Source organism: Festucalex cinctus, chromosome 3 (genome assembly GCF_051991245.1).
Source record: "Festucalex cinctus isolate MCC-2025b chromosome 3, RoL_Fcin_1.0, whole genome shotgun sequence".
Taxonomy (NCBI): Eukaryota; Metazoa; Chordata; class Actinopteri; order Syngnathiformes; family Syngnathidae; genus Festucalex; species Festucalex cinctus.
In genome coordinates, this window is record NC_135413.1 from 19,735,987 (window position 1) to 19,762,430 (window position 26,444).

A 26,444-nucleotide genomic window follows, 5' to 3' on the forward strand; every position below is an offset into this window, starting at 1 on the left:
ACGTCACATTTGTCTTTTACTTTCTGTAATTGTACACGTTATTGCTTCAACGTAAACAATGCATACTTTAGTCAGGATATAACACTTTACTTGATTAATATATCTAATATGAAGTGAACATTGTAGCGTAAACCTTTTTAAAAGTGTGTACTAATCGTATTGGCCCATTTGATTGGGAAAAAAATGCATTTTCTAGGCACCTTGGTTACTGAAGGACCCCTCAGGGGTGCGGTAGCAAAACGGTGTAGTCTTTTCTGGAAACGTTTGCGTGAACAAACGTACTTGGAAAAACTACAATACCCACAGGGCACCGTTCCAGCCTACAGTGACTACATTCTGCTGCTTATCCGGGGATGTCACACCGCTGCTATTTTCTCCTCACAGTCCCTCTCACTTTCAGCGTACAGTTCCAGTGAAGTGACACGGGGATTGGATATAAAGACACGAACATTAAGACACCAGGCAGATACAAGCCAAAAATGGCAGAGCTTGGTGCCGGGAGCCTGTCGTTGGGGGATCCTGTTTTTAATTACCAAGAACATGAGCTGAATGAACGACTCAAGCGGCTTTACCCGGCCGTGAACGAGGAAGAGACCCCTTTACCCCGATCATGGAGTCCCAAGGATAAATACAGCTACATTGGGCTGTCACAGAACAACCTGAGGGTCCATTACAAAGGTTAGAGAATTATTTAATTTCACGTTGGGCGGAGTGCTAATGTTAGTCATACTGATGGAGTGTATTCTCTCGTATTTGTCACGATGGTTATCTGTCTTTCCCTCTATAATCATGTTGACGGTGTGAGTGGAAAATCCAGTCATAGCTGCCTTACTCCCTTACCCTTGCTTTGTTTCTCAGACGAGCAGAGAAATGCCCAAATGGTGAACTCACTTAACTCGACAACTCACCCAATAACAATAGTGATATATGACCCTGGGCCTTCACCAACACGACTTTGTTTCCTTATTTGTCACTGGCGTTGTTTTTGCAGTGGCATGACATTGTATTTGGCGCACTCAATAGTTTGTATTTATGGGTCAGAGACGAATTGTGATGTACATTGGGAGCTCTGCTGGTATTTCGTCGCTAGCTAACAGCTATCACTTATGCAAGCACGGTAGTTAGCCTAATGGCTAACCAACGTTTCCGAATCTAGTTTTGACTTGTGACTAGAATGCTAGTGGGGAGCTAGGATGACAGGATAAACAGGCCACAAGATGGATACGAAACATACGTGTTAGTGTTAACCTTTAACGCGACAGCACAGAGTTGAACGTTTTTGTTGTTGTTGTTGTTGTTGTTGTCACAAACTAACCTATTAAATAGAATATATATTCGGTGACAGCGTTCTCGTTTAAATAGAATAAAATAAAATAAAATAAACGCAAAATAGCTTAACGCTGCCTCGTGAGACAAATAGCCCAAATCATCTGAATCCGAATTGTCTCGAGCAAAACAGTCTGATGCCTCTTTAACAGGCAACCAGGTCGTTTTCAACAGCTGCTGGAGGCCTCTGCGCATACATAAGAGCGAATGCACCGATCTTGTCAATCTGATCGTCGACATTTGCCTAATCCAGAAAGTATTTGTCCTGCAGTAGCATCATTCGCCCATCCTGACGACAAGAATGTATGTTGTTTTTATTTCATAGAGATAACAAAGTGCCATCTCTATGAAGCCTTGCTCAGAGGTTTGTTTTCTGTTACTTTCTATTAGATCAACCCGCCAAGAAAGGAGGCTTCTATTTAGCTCATTTAGACATTTGAATTCAGTTTTGATCACTTAAACGTGACTCAAATAAGATGCTGTACTTATTACTCTGTTTCACAAGTTACATACCTGGTATGTCCTTCTGTTTGTGCATAGCAGTTAAAGGCCTTACATTTTGTCGAAATCTAGGCGAGGCTGACAGGCAGAGACGGATATAATCCACTGATTATATCATGCAGAATTTCTGTTCTTTTTGACAGAAGCATGGTCCGATTTAATATATCACACTTTTAGTTAATAGATTAGTAGTGTATTTTTTTATATTGATGTATTCTGAGAATGTTACCAATACATGTCAACAATTTAATCCAGATAATGTTAACTGAAAACATTAAATGTGTATGTTTTTGCATTATAGATTAATAGGTCATTTATAGATATTTCCTTGCTAGTTGATCCAGCTACTGCCTTGCTCCCTCACACTTGTGGTTTGGATGCTATCTTGACAAAGTCTCAATTTTCTCTATTCAAATCAGCAGCAGTGCCAGGGACGAGTGTGTATATGATAAATAAGAACAACCTTTGAACTCTTGCTGCACACAATGCGAATGTAGCACAGTCACAGCAAAAACCCTAGCGATTCATGTGGAGCAAGTCCTGTTGGAGATATATATATTAGAGCTGTCAAAATTAATAGATTAATAGACAACTATTTTAATAATCAAGTTATCGTTTGGAGCAATTTTTTTTTATTTAAAATTGTCCAAATCCTCTGATTTCAGCATATCAACAGTAATTGTTTATTGATTTCTGCAGTCCTTCATGAAAGAAGACTATCTTCTGTGTTTAATCAAAATAAGACATTTGCGACATATGTTTTTACTTTGGAAAACAATGACCAAAGTGCTAACATAGTACATCACCCCGTTCCCCCCGCTCCCACATTTTTATTTAATCACTATACGAATACGAAATACAAAGTAAACACCAAACGATTTTTGATAATCAGAATGTATTCTAAACAAATGTATAATTTGCACTCAACTTCTTTCCCCAAATCAACACTCAGCAGTGATAGGCTCCAGCTCACCCCTTATGAGAACCTTGACTTCTTCAAATATACTTGTGACCAAATACGTCAATATTGTCTTGTCGAACCATAACACTTTTGTCATTTGGCTTGTCCATGTCAGCAGCTGCAAATTTTAGTCAAGCTTGAATGAGTTGATTTTGGAGCAGGAGCTTCTTTCTTGGTCGGCATCCACACCGTCCAAAACAATGTAAACCCTCTTCACTGTGGACAGTGACATTGGTATTTCAGCAGTTTCCAATTCTGGGCTGGGTTGAGCCTTGATGGTTCTTTGGTTGTTCCTGAACCTCTTAACATTAAAAAAAAAAAAAAAAAAAAAAAAGAGGGCAACCTCAAAATTCTTAAAATTGACCTCAAATCAAGACATTGATCCCAAACACATGTTAAAATGTATTTGGTATCAATAAAACAGCTTCTGGAAAAGCCACAATCTCATTCCTATTGAACATTTATGGACTGATACCTGAAAGCTCGGCCTTTGTCAGGAAACCAACCATTTTAAATGAAGTCTACCGATTCTGCTAGCATGAGTGGTCTAATGTCAAACAAGAAGTATACCAACCAGAAGCTGTGTTTTTTATTTAAAAATCTGTCTGGCCTAGGTGTGACTTGCCTAAGGATAATTATCCAAATGTTCTTGGGCGTGTTTATGCATCTATATCTGCATGTGTGTATAATATTGACCTTGTGTGGATTAAAGGGACACTTGGTTGGGATGAACATTGGCACTTGTATAATAGGTCTGTATGGAAATGTCAGCAGTGGCACTAAAATTCACCTGAAATCTGCAGTGATTTAAGTGTTTTTTTTTTTGTTTTTTTGTTTTTTTTGGTGACAAATTTCTGCACAAGTTTTAACTCCCCAAAATTGGGCCAGCACTGCTTGATTGTCACATCACCCTGACAACGTCATATAAATAGGGAGGCTAGCATTGTAATATTGTTGCCTGGCTTGGTTTGCTACGATCTGTTGTCTCCTCGTGTCGGAAAATGGTGACCAATTGCCACCAAAATTCATACACATGCCTACTCTTGTACATAGCCTTTTTGGATATTATTGACATAATGTGAGCTCCTATGAGTAAAGTCATTATCACCTCCACAAAATAAAAAAATACTGTACTAATCATTTTTATATTTTCAAAGATTGAAGTGGACAAGAGTAGGAATGTGCAAATGAATTTTGGTGGAAATTAGTCTTAGTTTTCAGACATTTTGTGACGCTATAGTTTTGCTTGAAGACATCAGCTAACAGGCTAACACCACTGCCGCTATCAGGGCAGCAAGTGGACGGGCACGTTGCGCTCACGTTAGATGTTTCATTTGTTTTTGTAACGTGAACTAGTACATAAAAATATCATATAACGTAAAAAATTGTAAAAAAAATCTGAATTGGGCATCACCCTGCAATTTGAAAGTAGCCAAAAGTACTAATGATATTGTATTGGTATCGGTAAGTACTCAAGTTGTGTTCGCATACAGGTATGGGTGTGAAAAAAGTGGCATTGAACACCCCTACTAAAAATGTAAAGTTATTAAGATCAGGCAGTGGAGTGTGTGAAATTTGCTGATAATACTTATCAGCAAATTTCACACTCTGTGCATGTTGTGGGTATCGAGAGCAGAATTTGCAGTCAAATTGAACGCCTGACTTCAGTGCAGGCAAAAGAGAGTGTAAATGTGAGAGTGAATGGTTTTCTGTCTCAATATGTGTGCTCTGCAACTAACTGGTGACCAGTCCAGGATTTGTCTTCCCAGCAGTTATGACTATGACTGTTGTACTAACTTCACTGATATCAAGCCATGCACCGATTATTATGAATGCTTCAAAGAATAAATCAATGACGAAATTATGAAAATATTTACCCAGCACTGACAATTCCACCAATGCACAACCATTAGTGCCTCGGCATAGAGATTTAACTGCTTCAAATGGAGACTGAAGGCTTAATAATATATAAATTTAATCCCTAATCAGTAATGGTGAGTGTATACGTATAAATATCGTAATGGAAGTGTTTCTGAATAGGTTATTTAAATTTGAACACTAAATATTTCCTGTTAAAATTGTGAGAATGTATTTTGTGTTTTTATATAAACCTGTCTGCTTTTTCTTTAATGTACGCTTCCGTTCAAAAGTTTGGGGGTCACACAGTCAATTCTGTGTTTCTTGGCAATTTCTTGCATGGAATAGCCCATGCTAACATTATTGCACAAAGGTTTTCAAGTATCCTTCTCAATTCTCACGTAATGATTAAACACCTTGTGACTTTGGAACACTGGCATTATAGTTGCTGGAATTGGGCCTGCAATATACACATTAGGGGTGTTAAAAAAAAATCGATTCGGCGATATATCGCGATACTACATCGCGCGATTCTCGAATCGATTCAATAATCGGCAGAATCGATTTTTTTTTTTTTTTTTTTTTTTTTTTTTTTTTTTTTTTTTTTTTTAAGGATTCACACCTTGAGCATGGAAGAATGTTATATGAACGGCACATTAAGCCTTAATATTTTTATTTTAATGCTGTTCAAATGTGAAACAGATTGCAAACTGTTTGTGTACAGTGGCTCACGGTTATAAGCCTCAAGTTTTAGATAAATATATTCATACAAATCTTACAGTGTACATGTACAAATTTACTGATAGTATTTTCTAAATTTGAATGGAAAAAAATCGCAACAATCGACTTATAAATTCGTATCGGGATTAATCGGTATCGAATCGTGACCATTCGTATCGGGATTAATCGGTATCGAATCGAATCGTGACCTGTGAATCGTGATACGAATCGAATCGTCAGGTACTAGGCAATTCACACCCCTAATACACATACAGTATGCACCCCTGACAATTTTCAAAATTTTCTTTCTTCAATCATTATTTGGGTCAGCAATTTCAGTTCATATACCGTTAATAGCAGATGAACAGTGATATTTCAGAAGTGATACAAAAAGTGTCCGATAATTATTTAATAATAATAATAATAATAATAATAATAATAATAATAATAATAAAACAGGTAATTTTAAGACCTTTTACTGTGTAGATCAGAACTCAAAACTGAATACTTTGTGGTACAAAATAGCGCAAATAACTGCTCTTATTCTAAATATTACTTTAATTTCGCCCTTATCAGTTCCTCGTTTGGAGTGTGTGGTAAAAACGGGACCGTGCCTTGCGACAGTATTAGCCCCTCTTGATCTTTTTGACCTTTTGCCACATTTCAGGCTTCAAACATAAAGCTATAAAATGAGTGGTGTTTTTTGTGAAGCGTCAACACCTGGATGTGTGTGTTTAGGGACAGCTGGGCTTTGCTTGGTTTGAAGTGGTCTGATACTCTCCATTTCAATATTGTGCTTGGTCTGCATGAAATTTTTAGCTTCTGAAATTTTTCTATTGAGTTGAGTTGAGTTAAGTAGATCCTAATCCTGTGTTAAACTTCTCCACAACTCTAACCCGGACCAGGCTGGTGTGTTCTTGGTCCTTCCCAGAGCAGGTGCATTTTATACTGAGTCTATCAACAGGTGGACTCTAATTATCATCATCAGTCAACATTGGATCGTTCAGAAATCATCAGGGAACTTTTGGAGTCAGTTGGCTGCACTGATCGAAAAGGGGGTGAATAATTTCGCACACCCTACTTTTCAATTATTTATTATTATTTTTTTGTGAAAGCAAATTAAAATATAAATGTTCCACTTCTCGATTGTGTCCCACAAGATGTTGATTCTATCTTTTCAGCCACGTTATCTTTTAATATGGCAAAAGGTTATATGTTCAATGAGGGCTTACACTTTTGCATGGCACTGTACTACATTTATGGGCTTTAACTTCCTCCATCAAAATCTGACTCTGCGCCCTTCCCCCCTGTTTGGGTTTAATAATAGAAGAGCAGATGCCCTAATTCAAAAAGACGCGCAAGTTCAATCGAGATTCTAAAAATTCTTAAGCGGCTACATGAACGTCCTTCACCTAAGCATAAATGTTTTTCACTTTCAGGGCATGGCAAAAATCACAAGGATGCCGCATCTGTACGAGCTACACATCCAATTCCTGCAGCCTGTGGGATCTACTATTTTGAAGTCAAAATTGTCAGCAAAGGCCGAGATGGGTAAGCAGACACCTTTTTAATATATCAGATTAAGTGCATTTCCCTTTTTGTAGGATGATTATTTTGCGGACGGGGGGTTGGTTTAATGACATATGGGCGAGAACGTACCTCAGTCTCATGACAGCTTTCGGTGAAATGCAATTCTAAAGTGAAAACAAGTGGGAGGTAAAGTTATCCGATCACCCTGTCCCAGTCATATGGCCTTTTCAAAACCTGCCATGAAGAGAAAGTCTGGTGAGTAGAAGGGGAAAAGAAAAGAAAAAAAAACAGTACAAGGGCACCCCGACGTGTCTTGAATGCATAAGTTGTGATGCTGAAAAATGTCATTACTCAACTCGACATGCTAAGGACAATGCAAAGTACCAGGTAGATGAGTTAGAGAACCAAGTCACCAATCTTGGTGCAGTTCTGACTCTTCCTCTTGGCCCTTGCCCTTCATCTTTCCACTCACCTTCAGGCCTCTGACTGGAGTGCCAAAATCAAGGGCTAAAAAAAAAAAAAAAAAAAGGCACTTAGATTTGGGACACCACTCCATACAGACACGTCATCACCTTGAGCTGCAAATTGGTTGTGCAGACAACAGTTGTCACAGTTCTATAATGCCGTCTAATGGAGTGCTTTTTACATAGCGCTTTAACTACACCCTATGGTGTTTCCTTAGTGTATTACAATGCCTCACATTCACCCGTTCACACACTACTGGTTGACTGCTACCATGCAAGGGCGCTGCCAGGTCCACTGGGACCAAATCGGGATTCAGTGTCTTGCTCAAAGGACACTTCGGCATGATTACCAGGGGTGAGGATCGAACCCACAACCTCACGGATGGGAGACGACCACTCTACCACTGAGCTATGCTGCCCAACCTAGCAGTTTATGGGTAAAAACTAGTCATTTGAAATTGTTGAAAGAGTTCCCTACCACTGTAAGGGGCAAACATTTACATTTCATTTTTATCCACTCTGAGAAGACCTTTCATAGAAGGAACACATTTTAAGAAAATGTGAATGTGAAATGAAAACAAAATATTCATAATGAATAGGAAATGTTTTTCATTTCATGTACAGTATTTGCTTTGAGTACAAACATTTCATTTTTACAAGAAGCGGCAAAGGTATAATTGCCATCTACACCAGTAATGACAAATTAAGTTAATTTTATTTCAGTCATTTATTTCATTCATCTCTAAAAGAGAATATAAAAGAATATTATTTGATGATCTGCCCCGTTTCTCCCCAGAGTTCAATTACAAACTAAAGTAATTTAAAAACAACAAAAACTATATTGATAATAATAATAATAAAATAAGTTATTTTATGTACTGCTCAAAAAAGATTAGAAATAAGAAAACCCATAGTACCAGTACTCATAGCACTAATAAAATTGAGCCATTTATTCACTCTCTGTGCCATTTCTCACTCAGGTAGCAGGTGTAGTGGAGGGTGGAGCCTATTCCAAGTGACTGGGCGAGAAACAGGGTACAACCTGAATTGTTTGGCAGCCAATCACAGGGCACATAAGCATTCAAGAAAAACAAGCATTCACACCAAGGTTATTTTATTTTAGGAAAAATAACTACAGTTCCCTCCAAAAGGCTTTCCCCCCACCTTTTTATGAGCCCTGCATCATGCCAGGCTTTTCTTGGTCAGTCCAGACTGAAATAGTTCACACATTAGAACTGGGGTCTCAACCTCAATGTATGTGGAGGCTGATAGCGGCAAAAGGGAGTCTGGCTGTGTCTGGACTGAATCAAGTCGTATAATAAAACACAGATACTATAATTCAATATTTCAATAATTGTTAATAACAATAACAGTTCAGCACATTAATGGTTCTTCAGAACGTGAAATAGATTGGTGACCTAAAGATGTCTGATTCCTTCGGCACTGCAACTTTCTCTGTGCATTCAACATATGTCAGGCTGCCCTTGTGTTCAACAACAATAACAAAACCGTTCCTTCTCCTGTTTTACTTTGAATTGTCTGTTCTAGTCACCAACCTTTCTTTTTTTTTCCCACTGCAGGTTTTGAAAATAATTTTGGAAATGACTGTGATTGGGTGACAGGCTATCTTTTCCTTCCACTTTGTGTCATGAGCTTGAGTTGTGAGTTTGAGATAATCAGAAATAGTTTGTTGAATATGCCTCATGGCTACATGAACCAATGTTTCATTATGAATATACCGGAGGCAGTAATAGTAAAAATGCCAAATTCAAAAGAAGCTCTGGGTCTGACAATAAATGCACATGTATTTTTTTTTAATGTTAAGCATTGACGGTTTAACGCCTTTTTTTTTTTTTTTGCATGCAGCTACATGGGAATTGGCTTGTCTGCACAAGGGGTCAACATGAATAGACTGCCTGGTGAGTAATAAGTGACTGATAATAAAAAGGTTAGAAATTTGTGTTTGATCAATTATTTTTCAGTTTTAACAATGCTTTTTGAAAATAAAGTTTATGCCATTGGACATCCTAAATATTGCCCTTTTAAATGAATGCTCCATGTGTAAGGTTGTTGGAGGAGGATCAGCCTACACTACCTACGCCTGAACAGCTTCTTCTACTCTTACTCTTACTCTTCTGCTTTTACTATTGATTCTTCTTGGGTGTTCTTTTAGGGAATGGGTGATTGATGTATTTCACAGACAATTTTGAATTTATTCCTGTATTCGGTAGGGGTGTGAATTGCCTAGTACCTGACGATTCGATTCGTATCACGATTCACAGGTCACGATTCGATTCGATACCGATTAATCCCGATACGAATTTATAAGTCGATTGTTGCGATTTTTTTCCATTCAAATTTAGAAAATACTAATCAGTAAGCTTGTAGAGTGTAAGATTTATATGAAAATGTATTCTTTATTTATCTGAAATTTCAGTCTTATAGAGGTTGTAATCTGTTTCATGTTTGAACAGCATTAAAATAAAATATTAAGGCTTAATGTTCCGTTCATATAACATTCTTCCATGCTCAAGGTGTGAATCCTAACCCGAAGTCAGACGTTTTGTTGAATATTTTTCCATTAAAAATGGAAGTTTAAAAATCGATTCACACACACACACACAAAAAAAAAGGCTATGATGATAAGACGTTGAATCGGTAAGACTACCGAATGAACAATTCTGAGCTCTTAAAAAAAAAAAAAAACGATTTTTTTTTTTTTATTGAATCGATTCGAGAATCGCGCGATGTAGTATCGTGATATATCGCCGAATCTATTTTTTTTTTTAACACCCCTAGTATTCGGTAATCTCAACTCAGTCACATAATGCTTTTGAATGGTATTCCACTCATCCAAAAGGACTTGTCGAAAGTCAATTGTTGTGACATGTTAATGTTACTATATTGGTGCCGCAATCAACATACAGCTAACATCCTTCCCAACTTCTCCACATTGTGAACCTATGATTCAATGTGCAGATCAAGACTTTGAACCTATCAGTGATCCTAACATTGCTCGACCAATGCTCAGTTATCAGTACGAACGGGGATTGTTATTGCTTTTGGACTACCAGAAGCTCAAAACAAGTGCTGTTTGGTATAGGCAGCGAAGATTTGGCATATCTATGGGAGTAAAAGTACGTGAAATCTTTGGAATTTCTGAAGTTTATGCGTAAATTGGTCCTAAAAATGTAGTTTGAGCTCCATCTAAATCACAAACCGTCTGCTGAAACCAGTGGTGTCCAAACTATGTACTAAATATAAACTATGTATAATTACCGTATTTTCCGCACTATAAGGCGCACCTAAAAGCCTTCAGTTTTTTCAAAAGCTGACCATGCGCCTTATAATCCAGTGCGCCTTATATATGGATCAATATTGAGCCGCAACAGGCCTCGCTGTCAATACGCTATCGGTGACCTTGCACGATCAGTGACGCGCATGAGCAGAAGATCCCGCCATCTTGGATCGCTAGCTAATACTAATACTTTACCTCAGAGAAAATAATAAAACAGCTGTTTATTCTTTTTGGGACTGAATGGAGTTGTCAGAAAGCTGGTTTGTAATCTATTAATAAAGTTTGACTGACCTATCTGACTGTTTTGTTGACATTCCCTTTAGCGCAGCACCATCTAATGGATGCATAACGTAACCCCAGCCTCTACTGTAGCGCCTTATATATGGAAAAAGTTTTAAAATATGTCATTCATTGAAGGTGCGCCTTATAATGCGGTGCGCCTTATAGTGCGGAGAATACGGTACGGTATGGTTGATTGATTGACTTTACTGTGTTTTAATAAGTTAGAGTACTTCTCAATATGCATTAAGGCTTGAATTAAGTGGATTCACATTACAACTTGCAAATCAAAATTCACATTCCACACCTCATAAAAACACAATGGAAAATGAACATTTTATTTTTTATTATTATTATTATTATTATTATTTTTTTTTTTTTTTTATTATTTTTTTTTTAAATTGAACCGAGGAGACAAACCCAAAAATCTGTACTGAGCTGGATGCACGTGCGTTAATATGGCACCAGCGTACTTACGTCACCAAATTCGAGAAGTCTGAGGTGGAAGCAAAGCAAATTTTGGGGCTAATTCCAAGCTGTGTTGGGCCTAGACACTACAGATGCTGACCCAGATGGGCCACTACCAATTTCCTAAATAAATACGATGAAATCAACAACAGTCTTATCTCAATCTTAAAAACAAGAATAACAACGGTGAATCCACTGTTCGGGTACTATCACGGAAAATTATGTGCTCTGCTAAGTTGCCGTGACAAGCATCGATTGTCTACCTAGTGCGGTAAAAGACGTGGAGTTGCTCTTAAGTCATTAATCATCGTCAAACTTCCATGGCACCCATTAAGATTCACTTCTGACAACTATTGTTCTCGCGAAGGGATGATGAGGAGCAACTAATAGAAGACGCAGAAGCCATGCTAATTGCTGAGCTGTCATGGCACGTAAAGCCTAATTTATGTCTCTACGTTTGCTCTCGCGTTAGCGTTAGATCACATGATCTACGCGAGCCATGAATTTTAAGTGCCGCGTAGCTCGTGGCTGGCTGCGGTGCACACGTCGCCAATCCTTGCACGCCGTAGATGGCGGGGCGTAGCTCTCTCGTGATTGGTCCGTTCGATGGTGTACTCGGCTTTTTTTTTTTTTTTTCTCTCTCACCGCCCCCAAGCCCAGATAGTTTCCGTGAAGGCAACTGTTTGGCGGCGCGAATCGACTTCCTCGGAGACCACGGCTGTGCATGTGGATATGTGCCTGGGACGAGAGGCGGAAAACAACAAAAAACGTGTTCGCTAAGTGCGTGGCTGTTGTGTTTTGGCGAGTTTACGGCCGACACCGGTGCAAATTGGCAATAAACAATTGCCATGGTGATGAGCCGACTCTCCCTCCGGCTTTGTTTCGTGTTTCTGAATTAAATTGAACTTCCTGAATTCGTCATAAAATGCAGTGGAATCTCCTCTCTGTGGCGTCCCAGCCGGAGCGACAGCCCGACTTGGAGTGAAACCACAGCAGACACCATCACTCCCAGCCATCTTCACTGAAGCTGCCGCCTTCGTTCTCAGCTGTTTTACTGGATTTTGACTAATTTTGAAAGGCCCACAGAATGTTGTGTTCTATTGCTACCAAAAGAGAGATTAGAGTCTCTTCTTTCATCAAAAAAAAGTATATTTGCATCGGTTTCCATTTTGCAGCAATTAACATTAGAATTATAGCTAAGTTTAATCATTATTCTCCAACCTGATGAAAACACTGGGAAAAAGAGCTTGTTGCAACATGGCGCTGGCTCATCTCGTATATTCTGCTGCCACCTGCTGGCCGTTTTTTGTAGTAACTACCATTGCTTTAAGCGACCTCTTCAGGTCAGAAGCTGCTTCAAAGCCTTCTGTATGCTATAGCATTAAAACAAAAAACAAAAAAACAATTATATTTATGGATAAACGAATGGATAACATTTATAAATAGGACAATCTATTAAAAACGTATTTATGCAATTTTGGGTTTGAATGAGTTAAGTGCTTGGGTGATCGAGTACACTTTTAACAGAAGTCTCTCTAGAACTGTGTTAAAGCTGAGACTCCAACTTTGGAAAATTTCTACGATAATGCTACACAGCCAAACAGGACCGGTCTATGCCATCCGAGATGAAGGGAATATAAGGTTAAAAGTATGACCATTATAGTTTATTAAAATATGTAATATAATATCAGTAATGTTATTTAATTTCACAGTGGAATGTGGAGTTTTGATTTTTCGCTCTCTATTAAATTTGCTAAACTGACATCTATATTTGTTTGAAAATGCCCCACTCGGCAATGATAACGGTTGCTCTTCAAAATTAAGAAGTTGATCCTCAAATGAAGTCACTAGCAAATCTGCTTGTCAAAGAAAAAAAGTTATTTTGAGCCTTGTGCAACCAGTAGCCTTGTTAAAAAACACATGTATACACAGTACACACACGCGTGCGCACGCATGCACCCAAACACTCAATCACTCACTGAGTCACATTTACCCACATACAATGACATCAATGAATGGCCCAGCACACTAGATGAAGAGTCATGGTTCTTTCTACAAGTACAGTAGCTGAAAACATGACTAAAGCCTATTGCCTCCCCCATCCAATCAGAACTCTTCTCTCTTCTAACCAACCACATTGCGGAGCTTCCAGGTCTGTCTGGAGCCATTAGACGTGCTTATTGAACAGTCAAGATACACGTTTTGTTAGTTGTGACGGGTTTGTTTTATGCAGTGGACACACAAGGGCAGTCAGTTCATCTGACTTTAGATGCACTCACAAACAAAGATCATTCTTCTTGATTCCAATGTGTCATAGGGTGGAACTGGATGGAACAGGGTTGCATGGATGAATGCGTTTTCTAATTCTGTCCAAACATTAGTCATGAAAATATTTTTGGTTGCTAGGATTCCGATGGACAGTAGCACTGCTAGACAGATTACAGTTGATTGCTTTAAGTTTGAGTGAACACTGTTCATTTGGTAGTGCATATTTGTGAAGCTGCCTGCCCTGGGCCCGCTGACTGTTTGTGACGCACCCATGCAAAGAAGGGAACTCGTGCATCTTTGCTTTTGCATGTGTGTCCCTTAATAGTACAATGTTCTCTACTCTGACCTCTATGTCTGATCCCGCTGTGGAGGCCTGCCCATTTCATTAGCATGTTGGAGCAGTGAGCCTGGGTTTAGAGGCAATATCCCTGTCAGCAGATTAATCTAATACCTCACCATACAGAGACCACACAAACACAAAACACACAAGTAGACAAATTCTACAAAATGGCAAGTATAGAGGGCACCCCGATACATACCGTGCACATTTAGCTACACACATTTAATGAAACAATACAGTGAACCCCCGCCATATCGCAGATTATTTTTTGCGCCTTCTATATTTTCGATTTAGCAGTTAAATGGACGCTAAGGAACCTTTAGTTTTTGTTGATTATGGCGGTGCCATATCGAAAATAGCTACAGTACAGTGTTTTGTGTGAAGGAAGACCACATTTCCCATGAGGACCAGCGCATAGTGTCGTCTTTGATCTCACGCCAGTGAGTGAAAGCCAGGCCAATGATGATTCTTGACTGTCCTTTTACCCAGGTAGCCTTAAGCACATTAAGCTAGCAGACTTTCATTATTGAATGATTTGGTTTAACATTTTGATGTTTAAATATGCAGTGTTTGAGTTTCTTCAAAGTTAACTCCAATTTGGAGTGACAAATACATAACTCAACGGTATTTTGCTTCAGTTTGGTTGGCTATGTGGGACACACCGGAGCTGTCGTGCTCATCATTGCTCGAGTCCCACGGAGGAAAAACAAGCCCTCAGTAGCTGTGGCTACTGATTTAAATAAATAAATAAATATTGGGAAAAATCTCAATGTATTACGGGCATGACATTAGCGTTCACTCACGCTTATTGTGTATCGCAATAATTTGTGGGAAAATTTATCACCTGGAAAAATGTGTTATCGTGACTACTGTGACTAGTATCGTTTTAATTTTTAACCTGTGTGCTTGTGGAGTTTCCAATTGTATGTTGGCATTCAGATAGTGGAGACCACATGGTTGCTTACATCATGTAACATGCAACTCGTTTTATGTTTGACATTAACCTCGAGCTGAGTGTGTCAATATGCAGTTTGACACCACTTTTATTGAAGAGAATGTACTAATTATATTTTACAAACTGCTACTTGTGAAATGAGTTGTCACCTGCCATCATACAGTGCTTGTATCTCAAGATGTGACTCGCAAGTCAGAATTAAAAAAATATTGATGGATCATATCTTGACAAACTTGTTAAGTGGGTCACTCGTGCATCTATAAATAAAATTAGTTGCTTAATTGCCACATGAACTGAGGTCTCGCTTGACCTCACCAGAACTCCTTTAACTGATTACATTTTAATCATTGATCCGAATTCAACTTTCAGTTGTTGAAATTTGAATAGTTCTGCCTCACCAGCTTTCCAAGTGCCATTGGAATTGAATTTGGATTTGATTTCCCTATTACACAATTATATAAGCACACATTTCCATGTGAGACCTAATTGGCTGGAACTAAAAAAGCCCTGAATCAATTATTGGTATTTTGCAATATACCATATTTATACAATAACTTTGTAGGCATGTTAATTTCTGTACAGTATAGTTTGCTATGTATTTAAAAAAAAAAAAAAAAAAAAAAAACTGAGCTGCACTAGACGAGCAATTCTTCCGTTTTCTTAATAATGTGGTCTGAAAAGCACAGCCAAAATATGCATTAAATGCTCAAAATATTTTAAATTAAGATTTGTAGAAGCTCGTCAGGCTTGACTACCTGGTGAGTGATCAGATCTTAATGTCTTGTTGCAAGTCAAAGTCAGACAAAAAAAAAAAAAAAAGCGAGTCATTTCTTTATTGTCACCAGTTAATTGTGCGCGTTGCTCCAACTGCTCCAACATTATTATACTATTGATCACGTGGATGAGTGCATACAGCTAAAATATGGTTTAGGTGTAATCTAACATTCTGGATAAACAAACCAGTTGCTTAGTCATGTATAAGCAAAACAACAAAAAAAGGTAGTGTTAAAAACAAAACAAAAAAACCCTCATGTCATCCTCTTGACTTTGCTTTCTGTGTGCATATACCTGCTGACTGTGACTCACCAGTTTATTCTCTTGAGAGCCCCCAGCTGGCCATATATTTCACTGCACCATGAACACAAAGAGCACATACCAAAGAATTCTCATCAATGCAAAGTGCATCCAATTGCTGGAAAATTGGCCATAAATGAGTAGTAACTAGGCTATTCTTCTTCCAATGACTATGATTCACTTATTCAGTTGAAAATTATGTTTTTATATTTCACACAAGTCCTCATAACGGGCAACTTCCCCCCCAACAAGTGTTGAAAGTATAAAGTATAAACTAATCCTAATCCTTGCCCTATTTCAGGATGGGACAAGCACTCCTATGGTTACCATGGAGATGATGGCCACTCCTTCTGCTCTTCTGGGACTGGCCAACCATATGGTCCAACTTTCACAACGGGCGACGTGATTGGCTGCTGCGTTAACCTCATCAACAACACTTGCTTTTACACCAAAAATGGCATCAGTTTAGGTCAGTGGAAATGGATCCATGTAATTTCTAGAGAATTACACACACACTCGTGTATTATATTCAGTGTGTCACAGTATCATTTTTCTTCAGTTATGTCTCATGTAATGATACAAATAAATATCTGAAGAAAAGATAGGGAGTGACTCACTTTTGTGAGATACTGTAGATATCGGTAAATATCTATACATACAGTATGCTAAATATTCTTTAGTTTCATGTTGTGTATTATGCCCCCCGATTTTGTAATTCTTGAAAAATTATGATACATTTGCAATTAATATGCATTAATGAAAAATATTGTTATACATTAATCATATTCATTGCTTGCAATCCTCATGTATTACAAGAACAATTTTCTTTTACCTTACAGGTGTTGCTTTCACCGACCTCCCTGTAAGTACCAAGTTGTCACGTTCACATCCAATATGCCACCTATTCAACTCTGAAGGCTATATTGAGCGTTACGTTGATTGAATTACAGTGGATAAAGTCTACACGCTCCTGTTCAAATTCCAGGTTCTGATAATTTCAAGAATTAGACGAAAATAAATCATTTCAAACCTAATTTTAATAACCTTCACAACTCAATTAAAAAAAAAAAAATACTAGGGTTGTTCAATGCCACTTTTTTCAGACCGATACCAGTATGAGCACTCAACTCTTGAGTAGTCGCTGGTACCATGTACCAATACCACGCTGAAGAACTCCATCCTTTAGCATGACAGTGATCCAAAGAAGGTCAAAGTTTTGGATTGACCCATCCAGTCCGAACAAACATCTGTGGAATGATCTGAAACAGGATGTGCACTGAAGGTGACCTTACAATCTAACCAATTTGGAGAGTTTGGAAAAGAGTTGGCACATTTTGCAACATCAAGATGTTTGACATCGATTTTACATCTCAAAATCCTGGCAGTAGGGGTATGTAAACTTTATATCCACTGCATTTGACATCAATTTCCCTTCCTTTCTTTACTTAGCGTAACTCTTTTGCCACTAATCATCACGGTTTTTTCAGAGGGCAAAATGTTTGCTGTTACTTCACAAACAAAAGCAGTTAAACACTGACACAACACATCATGGTGATTGTTGGTTTAATATTGTTATTTTTAACTTTTCTACCCTCCTATTGACCCAGCCTAACCTGTACCCCACTGTGGGTCTTCAAACTCCGGGCGAGATTGTCGATGCAAACTTTGGACAGCAGCCATTTGTCTTTGACATTGAGGACTACATGAGTGAATGGAGAGCAAAGATCCATGGGATGATCGCTCGCTTCCCAATAGGAGAACGGCTGGGTGACTGGCAAGCTGTCCTTCAGAAGTGGGTTTCAGTTTCTTTGTTTCTCTGTATACAATCTCGTAAATGCTACTATAGAATATTTAGAGGATTTGCAATGTTGCATTGTTTAACACTAAGATACAGTGTGTTGACATAAACTAACCTACAAGATTATATGAGTAATGTGACAGTTCTCATTTGATATTTTTAATTGTGGGAATGTTGTGATTTTTTTATTTTTTATTATTATTATTCACACTTTTTTTGCCGCCAAACCACTCCCATATAATACTTCCAATTTACTACTTCCATCTAGCTTAAAAAATTGACATATCGTCTGATTCCACATTAAGCATTTGCACAATTTAACAATTAATATCAACTTTTTCCCATTCATTTTCAATGGGACAGACATTGAACTTTCACTTTCCACGCCCACTTCCATACATATAACTTATCATCATTACCAGGTGCTCGGTGGCACAGTTGGTAAAGTGAATTGTCCAGTAACCAGGAGGTCATAATTTATCTCTCAATTTACTTCATCGGCATTCCACGTGCATTCAAATCTTAGCATGCAGCTTTCAACATTCCGACATAATTTCTCCAGAAATTGCACTTAGTCTAGTTAATTCAGACAGTGTTCCATGGAAATCTAAATTTCTTTACTTTGACTCCAGTATGGTGTCCAGCTATCTGGTCCACCATGGTTACTATGCCACTGCCACTGCATTTGCCAGAGCCACAGAGACCATGATACAAGAAGACCAAGCATCTATAAAGAACAGACAGAGTAAGTGAATACAGCACACACTCAAAATTTATTCATCAGTCTTAACTGGCAACTAACTAAACTTTTGTGCTTGAAGTGTTGCAACCTGTGATGGTTCCAGAAAGCCCTACCACAGAAATCCTGAAAAGAGGGGAAACAATATATTTGATATGATATGCATAGTTTGAGTCTACACTATTTTAGAAATATCCCAGGACTTAACTTTGTTTTACTCCAAAATACTTGCTGCTGTAATCACAAACAAAGGTAGTTTTATTAAATATGAACTCAGTGAGGGTGAATGAATCATTTTGCATGTCCTACTTCCCCCCAAAAATCAAATGAATAAAATAACAATTATTTTTCGACTAAGTGACTTTTCTGAACAGGAATACAGAAGCTGGTGCTGGAAGGACGTGTGGGTGAAGCCATCGAAGCCACTCAGCAACTTTACCCCTGCCTGTTAGAACACAATCCAGACCTTCTGTTTATGTTGAAGTAAGTTGGCCTGTTTGAAGCTTGGGGATTTATTGTCAAATTCAGTAACGCCCATCTGCATGTTTTCTAGGTGTCGTCAGTTTGTGGAAATGGTAAACGGTACAGACAGCGAGGTTCGCTGCTTGACCATCCGCTCCCCGAAGTCCCAGGGAAGTTATCCTGGTTCTCCCAACCTTAGCCCTCGCCAGGGGGCTGGAAATTCACACATGCACACCGGAGGTTCAACTGCTTTTCAGACCTTTTTTTTAGAAACATCAAAGCTGGGGTTCGAACATTAAAAAATATTAGTCTATATTTTGCTCCTTCCTTCAGGTGTAGACAGCCCGACATGCAGTAATGGGGTGACTCCCTCCAAAAAATCAAAGAGCCACAGCAGCGTTGTTAGCAGCAACATGAAATACCCCAGCACGTCCTCCTCAGCCTCTTCTTCCACCTCCTCCTCACCTTCATCCATCAACTACTCTGAGTCGAATTCTTCCGACTCCACTAAGAGCCAGCCACACAGCAACAACAGCAACCAAGAAACCAGGTAGCGTATCTGCCAAATTCACAAACGCGCCACCGATCAAAGGTGCTAGTATACCAAAATAGGGCTCTTAGTCTTGAAACGTAATCTATATTGTTGAGAAACACTTCTAAGTCAGTTATTCATTTAGGCGCTTCACCCCCTCCAAAACAGTTCTAAGACTGTGGGAACAGTTTAGGGACAGCTATGTCTATACATGAATGTGCTCCACTATACAAAGCACGAATATTGGTGTACAGATGGATGAATGAATCCCTGAAATTTGGGAGCCACGTGACAGGTGATTGCTGGGTGTGATCCTTGGCACGGATCCTTTGAGCACATAACTCTTCAAATTTTTGGAACACACTTTTTTTTTTGGAATATGCTCTTGCAATATACACTGAAAATGCATCCACATCCACCATGTGTGGGCCGTGGGAGAGCTCACAGCAATTGAGAGGGGAGCAGCCAAACTAGTACCCATGTCCTATCCAAACAGAGTGAAATTACTCAATGTCCCTTCACATCGCGAGAGGATGTTTTGCTGCCGCAGTAACCAGAAAACCACTCAATGCTTTGGAATAGGTTCCAAATCATTAATCTATGCGAGTCTGCAACCTGCGGCTCTGGAGCCACATGTGACTCTTTAGTCCCTCTCCTGTGGCTCCCTGTGGATCTCTTAAAAAGTAATTACTAAATAAATAAATTAATTAATAAAAAAAAAAAAAAAAAAAGTAGAATTTTTTTTTTTTTTACCTTTTTTTTTCCAGAATTCTTTTTAACCTGAATTAATAATTAAGATGATTAAAAAAAATACCATAGTCCAAATTTGTAAGCTGTCAGAAAGAGGACAAAGGTAGATGAAAAAGTTTTATGTAAAAATGACCAAAAAGTGACCATAAAATGTCCAAAGAGCAAAAGCAGAAAATAAAATGCCCATGAAATTGCCAAAAATGTCAGAGAATTGAATAAAGGTAGAAATTAAAATGTTCAAAAAGTAATCTTAAAATGTCCAAAAACAAAAGAAATTCCCCAAATTACTATAAAATACGCTCAAAATTTCCCAAAAAGTCAGAAAATTGATAGCAAAAAAGCATAAAATGTCCATAATAGGAAGAAGAAAGGCAGAGAATGACCATATGTCAATAAAATTGCCAAAATCTCACAAATTTTAACAGAAAGGCAGAAAAGTTACAACAAAAAAATTAAAGAAAAACGTAAGAGGAGGGTAGAAAAAATGTACAGAACTGTCTCAGAAAATTAGAATATTGTGATAACGTCCATTATTTATTAATGCAATGAAATCAGCAAAAATGTCATACATTCTGGATTCATTACAAATCAACTGAACTATTGCAAGCCTTTTATTGTTTTAATATTGCTGATTATGGCTTACAGCTTAAGAAAACTCAAATATCCCATTTCAAAATAATATATTTCCGCAGACCAAGTTAAAAAAAAAAAATGCCACAATCAGCATTATTAAAACAATAAAAGGCTTGCAATATTTCAGTTCATTTGTAATGAATCCAGAATGTATGGCATTTTTGCTTATTATATTGCATTACAGAACATAATGGACTTGATCACAATATTCCAATTTTCTGAGACAGTCCTGTATGTGTACGTATTCAATGCAGCGCTTATATTTTTGTGTTATGGTGCGGCTCTAATAAGCTCTTGAGCCCTCAGTGCATTAGACTAACACGATGGACACGTTTCCTTCAAATATTGTGCGGTTCACACACTTTTTTTTTATTATTATTATTATTTTTTTTATTTTATTTTTTTTATTTTTTTTTTTTATTTTTTTTTTTTATTTTTATTTTTTTTTGACAGGAAATGTGGCTGACCCCTGATCTATGTTGTAGTGTGAAATTTGTATCTTTGAGTCACAATCATAAGTGATGAGTCTGAATGTTCAATGTTACCTTCCTTAAAGCTTTTCCGCACAAAACGAAAGGATAAGTAAATTGCTGTTATGACCCACCCAGCTGCCTGTGTTGGTTGATGTTCGTATAGTGACAGTGAGATGGAGATTGAAGCGGAACACTACACTAATGGGGTTGTTGAAGGCTCGTCCACTCGTATCATGAATGGCACATATAAACATGAAGAGATACTTCAGCCAGATGACAACAGCATTGGTAATGGTATCGCAGGTACGTGCGCGCACAGAGCAAAATGAAATATTACCTGGCTTACCTTCTGCTTTTCATGTTCAATAACCATTATGCGCCCGTTTGTTGCCAGGAGAGGAGAGTTACAGAAATGGTAAACAACTTTGTGAAGGGAACCAGGCAGCTACAGAGAGGATGATACAATTTGGACGGGAACTTCAGGCACTGAATGAAAAGCTGTGCCGCGAGTACGGCAAGAACACAACACACAAGAAGATGTTGCAGGTATACGCATTAGCGCGCACACACATGAATGATACATGCTTTGAGTGTTTCACATTTGTCAAGATAAAGTGTGTCTGTGTTGTGCAGGATGCATTCAGCCTGTTAGCGTACTCGGACCCGTGGAACTGCCCCGTGGGGCAGCAGTTAGACCCCACACAGAGAGAGTCACTCTGCTCCGCACTCAACAGCGCCATACTGGGTAGAAAAAGACGCTTCTATGTGATGCATTTTGAATGATATTCATTCTGATTTGTTTTCTCACGTCTAGAGTTCCAAAATCTGCCGAAGCAGCCTCCTTTGGTGTTAGCGCTGGGCCAGGCTACAGAGTGTGTACAGCTTATGGCCCGGGTCAGGTCTGGTTCCTGCTCTTTCGCCAGAGTAGACAACTTTTTGCTCTAGCCTTTGTGGGTGAGTATGTGCAAGAGACGGATATGTGAATATGGTTATTCTTTAGGAAATGCGTGTAATGAAAATAACTTTTTTTTTATGGACAGACATACAGATAGTTGTGATTCTTCTGTCCATATGTCCATTACACTAATTGTGTAAATTCTGAATACGATTGTGGCCTTCAGATACCATGTCATGTTGAAAGATCATTATTTAATAGAAATAATGTTGTTTAAATATGGTATAAGAGGTGTCGCACATCAATGGGTCACTAGTTATTTAAAAAATAGAAAACTGTGTTGAATTCAATAGTAGACAGTCAACACAGTTAGCTAACTTGTGGGGGGGCCCAGGGATCAATTCTCGGGCCAGTACTTTTTCTTCTTTATGTGAATTATATTTCAACTATTTCCAAATTGTCAAAATTAATTTTATTTGCAGATGACACCACTTTATTTTATGTTGGGGAAAAATATATATAATGTATTTCAAGTAATAGAGAACGAGTTTCAGAGAATTATGAAGTGGTTCAATGCCAACAGACTGCCTATAAACATGAGTAAAACCAGATTTGTAATTTTTAGCTGTAGAAATATTGATGTTGAAGCAACACAGACTCTGCAAAATACAGCAATAGAAAGGACTAATGAAATAGTTTTTAGGTATTATTGATGAACACTTAACATAGAAATCACATGGACTATAGAATATGTCAAATCGAAGCTATCGCAAACCAAGCAGTTTTATACAAGGCTAAAGAATCATTGAACAAGAATGCTTTGTTATTGTTATATAATTCATTTATTGTTCCGCACCTGATCTATTGCATTGAAGTGTGGGGTGTGCAGCCAAAAACTACACCGATTCCACCTTTCTTTTACAGTAACGTGCAATTCGTGTCGTTTGCGGCTGTGGATACAGAGACCACACTAATCCATTATTTGTACAACTACAAACTTTCAAATGTAATGAATTGATGCGGTTTAACCGTTTCAAAACAATGTTTAAAGCCCATCATGAAATTTTACCAGTTAATATACAAATTAAATTAAAAAATAAAAACATTTAAAAAAAAAAAAAAATGGGGGGAAAGTGAGTATAAATTAAGAGGAACAGATACTTTTTCCTAAACAAAATATAAAACAAAACAAAATGAACGATGTATTTCAACTCAAGGTGTCATCTTATGAAACAATCTGGATTGTAAATCAAAATCATCTCAGTCTATCTGTATCTTTAAAAACTTGACAAAAGCTCAATTACTGGAAAAATACATATATAGCACAAGGACATGCTGCTAAATTATTACATACAATTGTTATATTGAAAGCGCCTTGACCGCTCGCTATCATTTACTTTGTGTTTGTTTGGTGTTGTTGATCGGGGCAGATAACATAAGTTTTAATTCTTTCTGTAAGGAATGAAATAAAAAAATGAATTGAATTGAATTATACATATACACCAGGTCTCCAATATACGATCACAATGGGATTTGTTGTGACAGAAAGGGGAACTAGAGTACTGTACAGTATGATGTGGCACGTGGTTAAAAATATGAACCTGCCAACGCAATATGGCATCTTAAGAGCGTTTTTGACATTTATTTTCTTTATCGAAGTCAATGTTTGTTTGTATCTATGAATAAGTCAGATGCACCTTCTGTAATCTCCATTTGTCGTACTTAAACTGCTGTCTCTCTCTCGACAGGTTCATGTTAAGTTGCACTGAGGGAGAGAGGGCATGTCCAGCAGGTGGTTGTCACGGCTACAGAGAAGAAAGCATGCGTGTGATTGGTGTGTTTAGCTGACTATCAGCGGCGGAGCCAGCGGCCCAGACACAAAAAAGCAGAGAATAGAAATGAAAGCTTCCTTTTTAATTTAGTATTATCAAATAAACGTGTGACACTATTTAAATATTAATTAATTATATTTCTGTTTATACTTTTTTTTTTTGTCAGATTGTAGTGCTCATCTCCAAAAAAAAAAAAAAAAAAAAAAAAAAGAACAGTCATTCTCCTCTTTTGCTTTTCATTGGTGGATTTTGACTCCCTACAGTAGTTTTTTCTGCAGATTCCAATCTTGAGCTTCACCATATCTTGTACCACATTGTCCACAACTGTTTACTACGCTGACACTATAGTTGGTCATTATTACATCAACCTGAAATTACGTCATTATTACGTCAACCTACATACAAGTGACCCTAAACTATACATTTGGACAAATATCCTTTAACCTCTTGCAAATCAGAACATTGTTACATTGCCAGGAAAGCAAAACAAATGCATTTAAAAGTTGTTTGCTCAACCAATGTGTTTGACATACAAAAGACCCAGCTGAGGTATATTATTCAGGGATGGGGGAAACGAGGAGGCAATCACCTCTGACCAAAGTATAACTATCTAAGCAGTCTCCATTTCCTAGGAGCAGTGTTTTTTGAAACAATTGCATCATACTTGTGTTTTTTTTTTTTTTGTCGTCTTTCCCATCCAAACTAATCACAAGCTTCAATAATTAAAAATAAATAAAACAATGTATGATCTTAAATTGATTTAATGCTACATTGTAGTGATGGGAAAATGAAACTTCATGAACCACCTGCAGTATTGTTTTTTCCCCTCTAGATGGTGCTCTTGGTTTAAAGGTTCAAAGGCTAGCTAGTCCAGTGCAATTGAAATTGAATACATTTCCACTGCATCTTTAAACAAAGAGCACCATAGAGAGCAGTAAAAATATATATTGCAATTGTTCAAGAAGCTTCATTTTCCCGCCACTAGTCCAAATAAAAAAAAAAAAAAAAAAACAGTTTTTAAAAACCACACATGCATGGTAAATTTTTCCTTTTACCAATTCCGATTTGGGGGATGTCACATTATTTATAATATTTCAAGCGGAACACAACACTTTATTTTCAATAAAAAAAAACTTGGATAGGAGCTTCCAAAAAGGCAGGTATTTAGTTGATTTCACAATGGAAGTGGATTAAACAAAAACAACACAATTATCTTCCTGGTTCATTATTTTTACCCTGGCAAGTGACATGGATTCACTCCACAAGTGTATAGCTCCACATAAAAAACACTGAATTTGCAGAAGTTATTTGGTATTGTGGACCCCCAAGATATAATTACAGAGTATGTGATCAACCTTACTTAGTCTTACTTAGACCAACTGTTATAACAGTCAAATAAATCACCACAAGCACTTTTGCTTTCAGCTTTAAAGGACCCCTGTTACACAAAACAGATCCTCTTGTTTAATTGCTGAATCGAGCTTGGTATTAGCTGTTGCTGATGTTTGAACCCAGGTCTCCCTTGATTCCTGCATAGACATGGCCACTGGTCTGATCAGTGACTCCATAGGACACGAGATTCATTGGAAAAGGTCCCAGGCCTCACAGAGAATGACTTGAACCTTTGCAGACAAGCAGTGCACAACTGACTCCTATTGTGATTTTAATTTCATTTACGTTTTTAGCACAACAGTAATAAAGGATTTCCTTTTTTCCTTTCTTTTTTAAGTTTAAAGAATTACTGTCTACTTAGCATGACTTTGAAGATCTATAAAAAGTTTAAAAAAAATATATCATTGGAAAAATATGTACTGGAAATGTGTTAAAAGAAATATTGTATTCTGTTTTAACAGAATTATTTTTATTAAAATACATCCATGAACATGACTGATCTATTGTGTTTTATTTTTGTATGAATCAGGTCTAAAAAGACATGTCAGCGGAGGACTGTACGAAAATAGGAGTGGTAATTTAGTGACTTGCCATTTAATTGCATTTATTTTGTTTTAGAATGTGTGACATTTCCCATAAATTCAAACACAACAGTGTCTCTTAGATGTGTTTACGTTGCCTCCATTGATAAGGAGTGGGCATAACAATTCATTTACAATTGCACAAATAAGGGCTAGGAGTAATCTGGCGAAGCCTCCACCAAAAAAAAAAAAAAAAAAAAAGTAGAATCAACAGATTTGAAATTAACAAAAATCGGTCACATTGTCACAACTATAAAATGAAAGTCTGACAGGTTTCTAATGTTGGGCACCAGAGACTTAAGGAGGCATCGTTGAA

General features: G+C 37.7%; 1 protein-coding gene across 1 annotated transcript; it reads left to right on the forward strand.

Annotated features, from left to right (window-relative positions):
* The first annotated feature begins 320 nt into the window (after positions 1-320).
* Positions 321-26,042, forward strand: ranbp10 (RAN binding protein 10). Its single transcript, XM_077516476.1, has 15 exons — positions 321-678; positions 6,805-6,916; positions 9,226-9,278; positions 16,343-16,510; positions 16,881-16,903; positions 17,649-17,833; positions 18,472-18,584; positions 18,953-19,061; positions 19,132-19,280; positions 19,374-19,590; positions 21,592-21,731; positions 21,823-21,974; positions 22,062-22,173; positions 22,243-22,382; positions 24,072-26,042. The coding sequence occupies exons 1-14, from the start codon at positions 480-482 to the stop codon at positions 22,371-22,373; spliced, it is 1,863 nt and encodes a 620-aa protein (XP_077372602.1). The 5' UTR covers positions 321-479; the 3' UTR covers positions 22,374-22,382; positions 24,072-26,042.
* Positions 26,043-26,444: the final 402 nt, after the last annotated feature.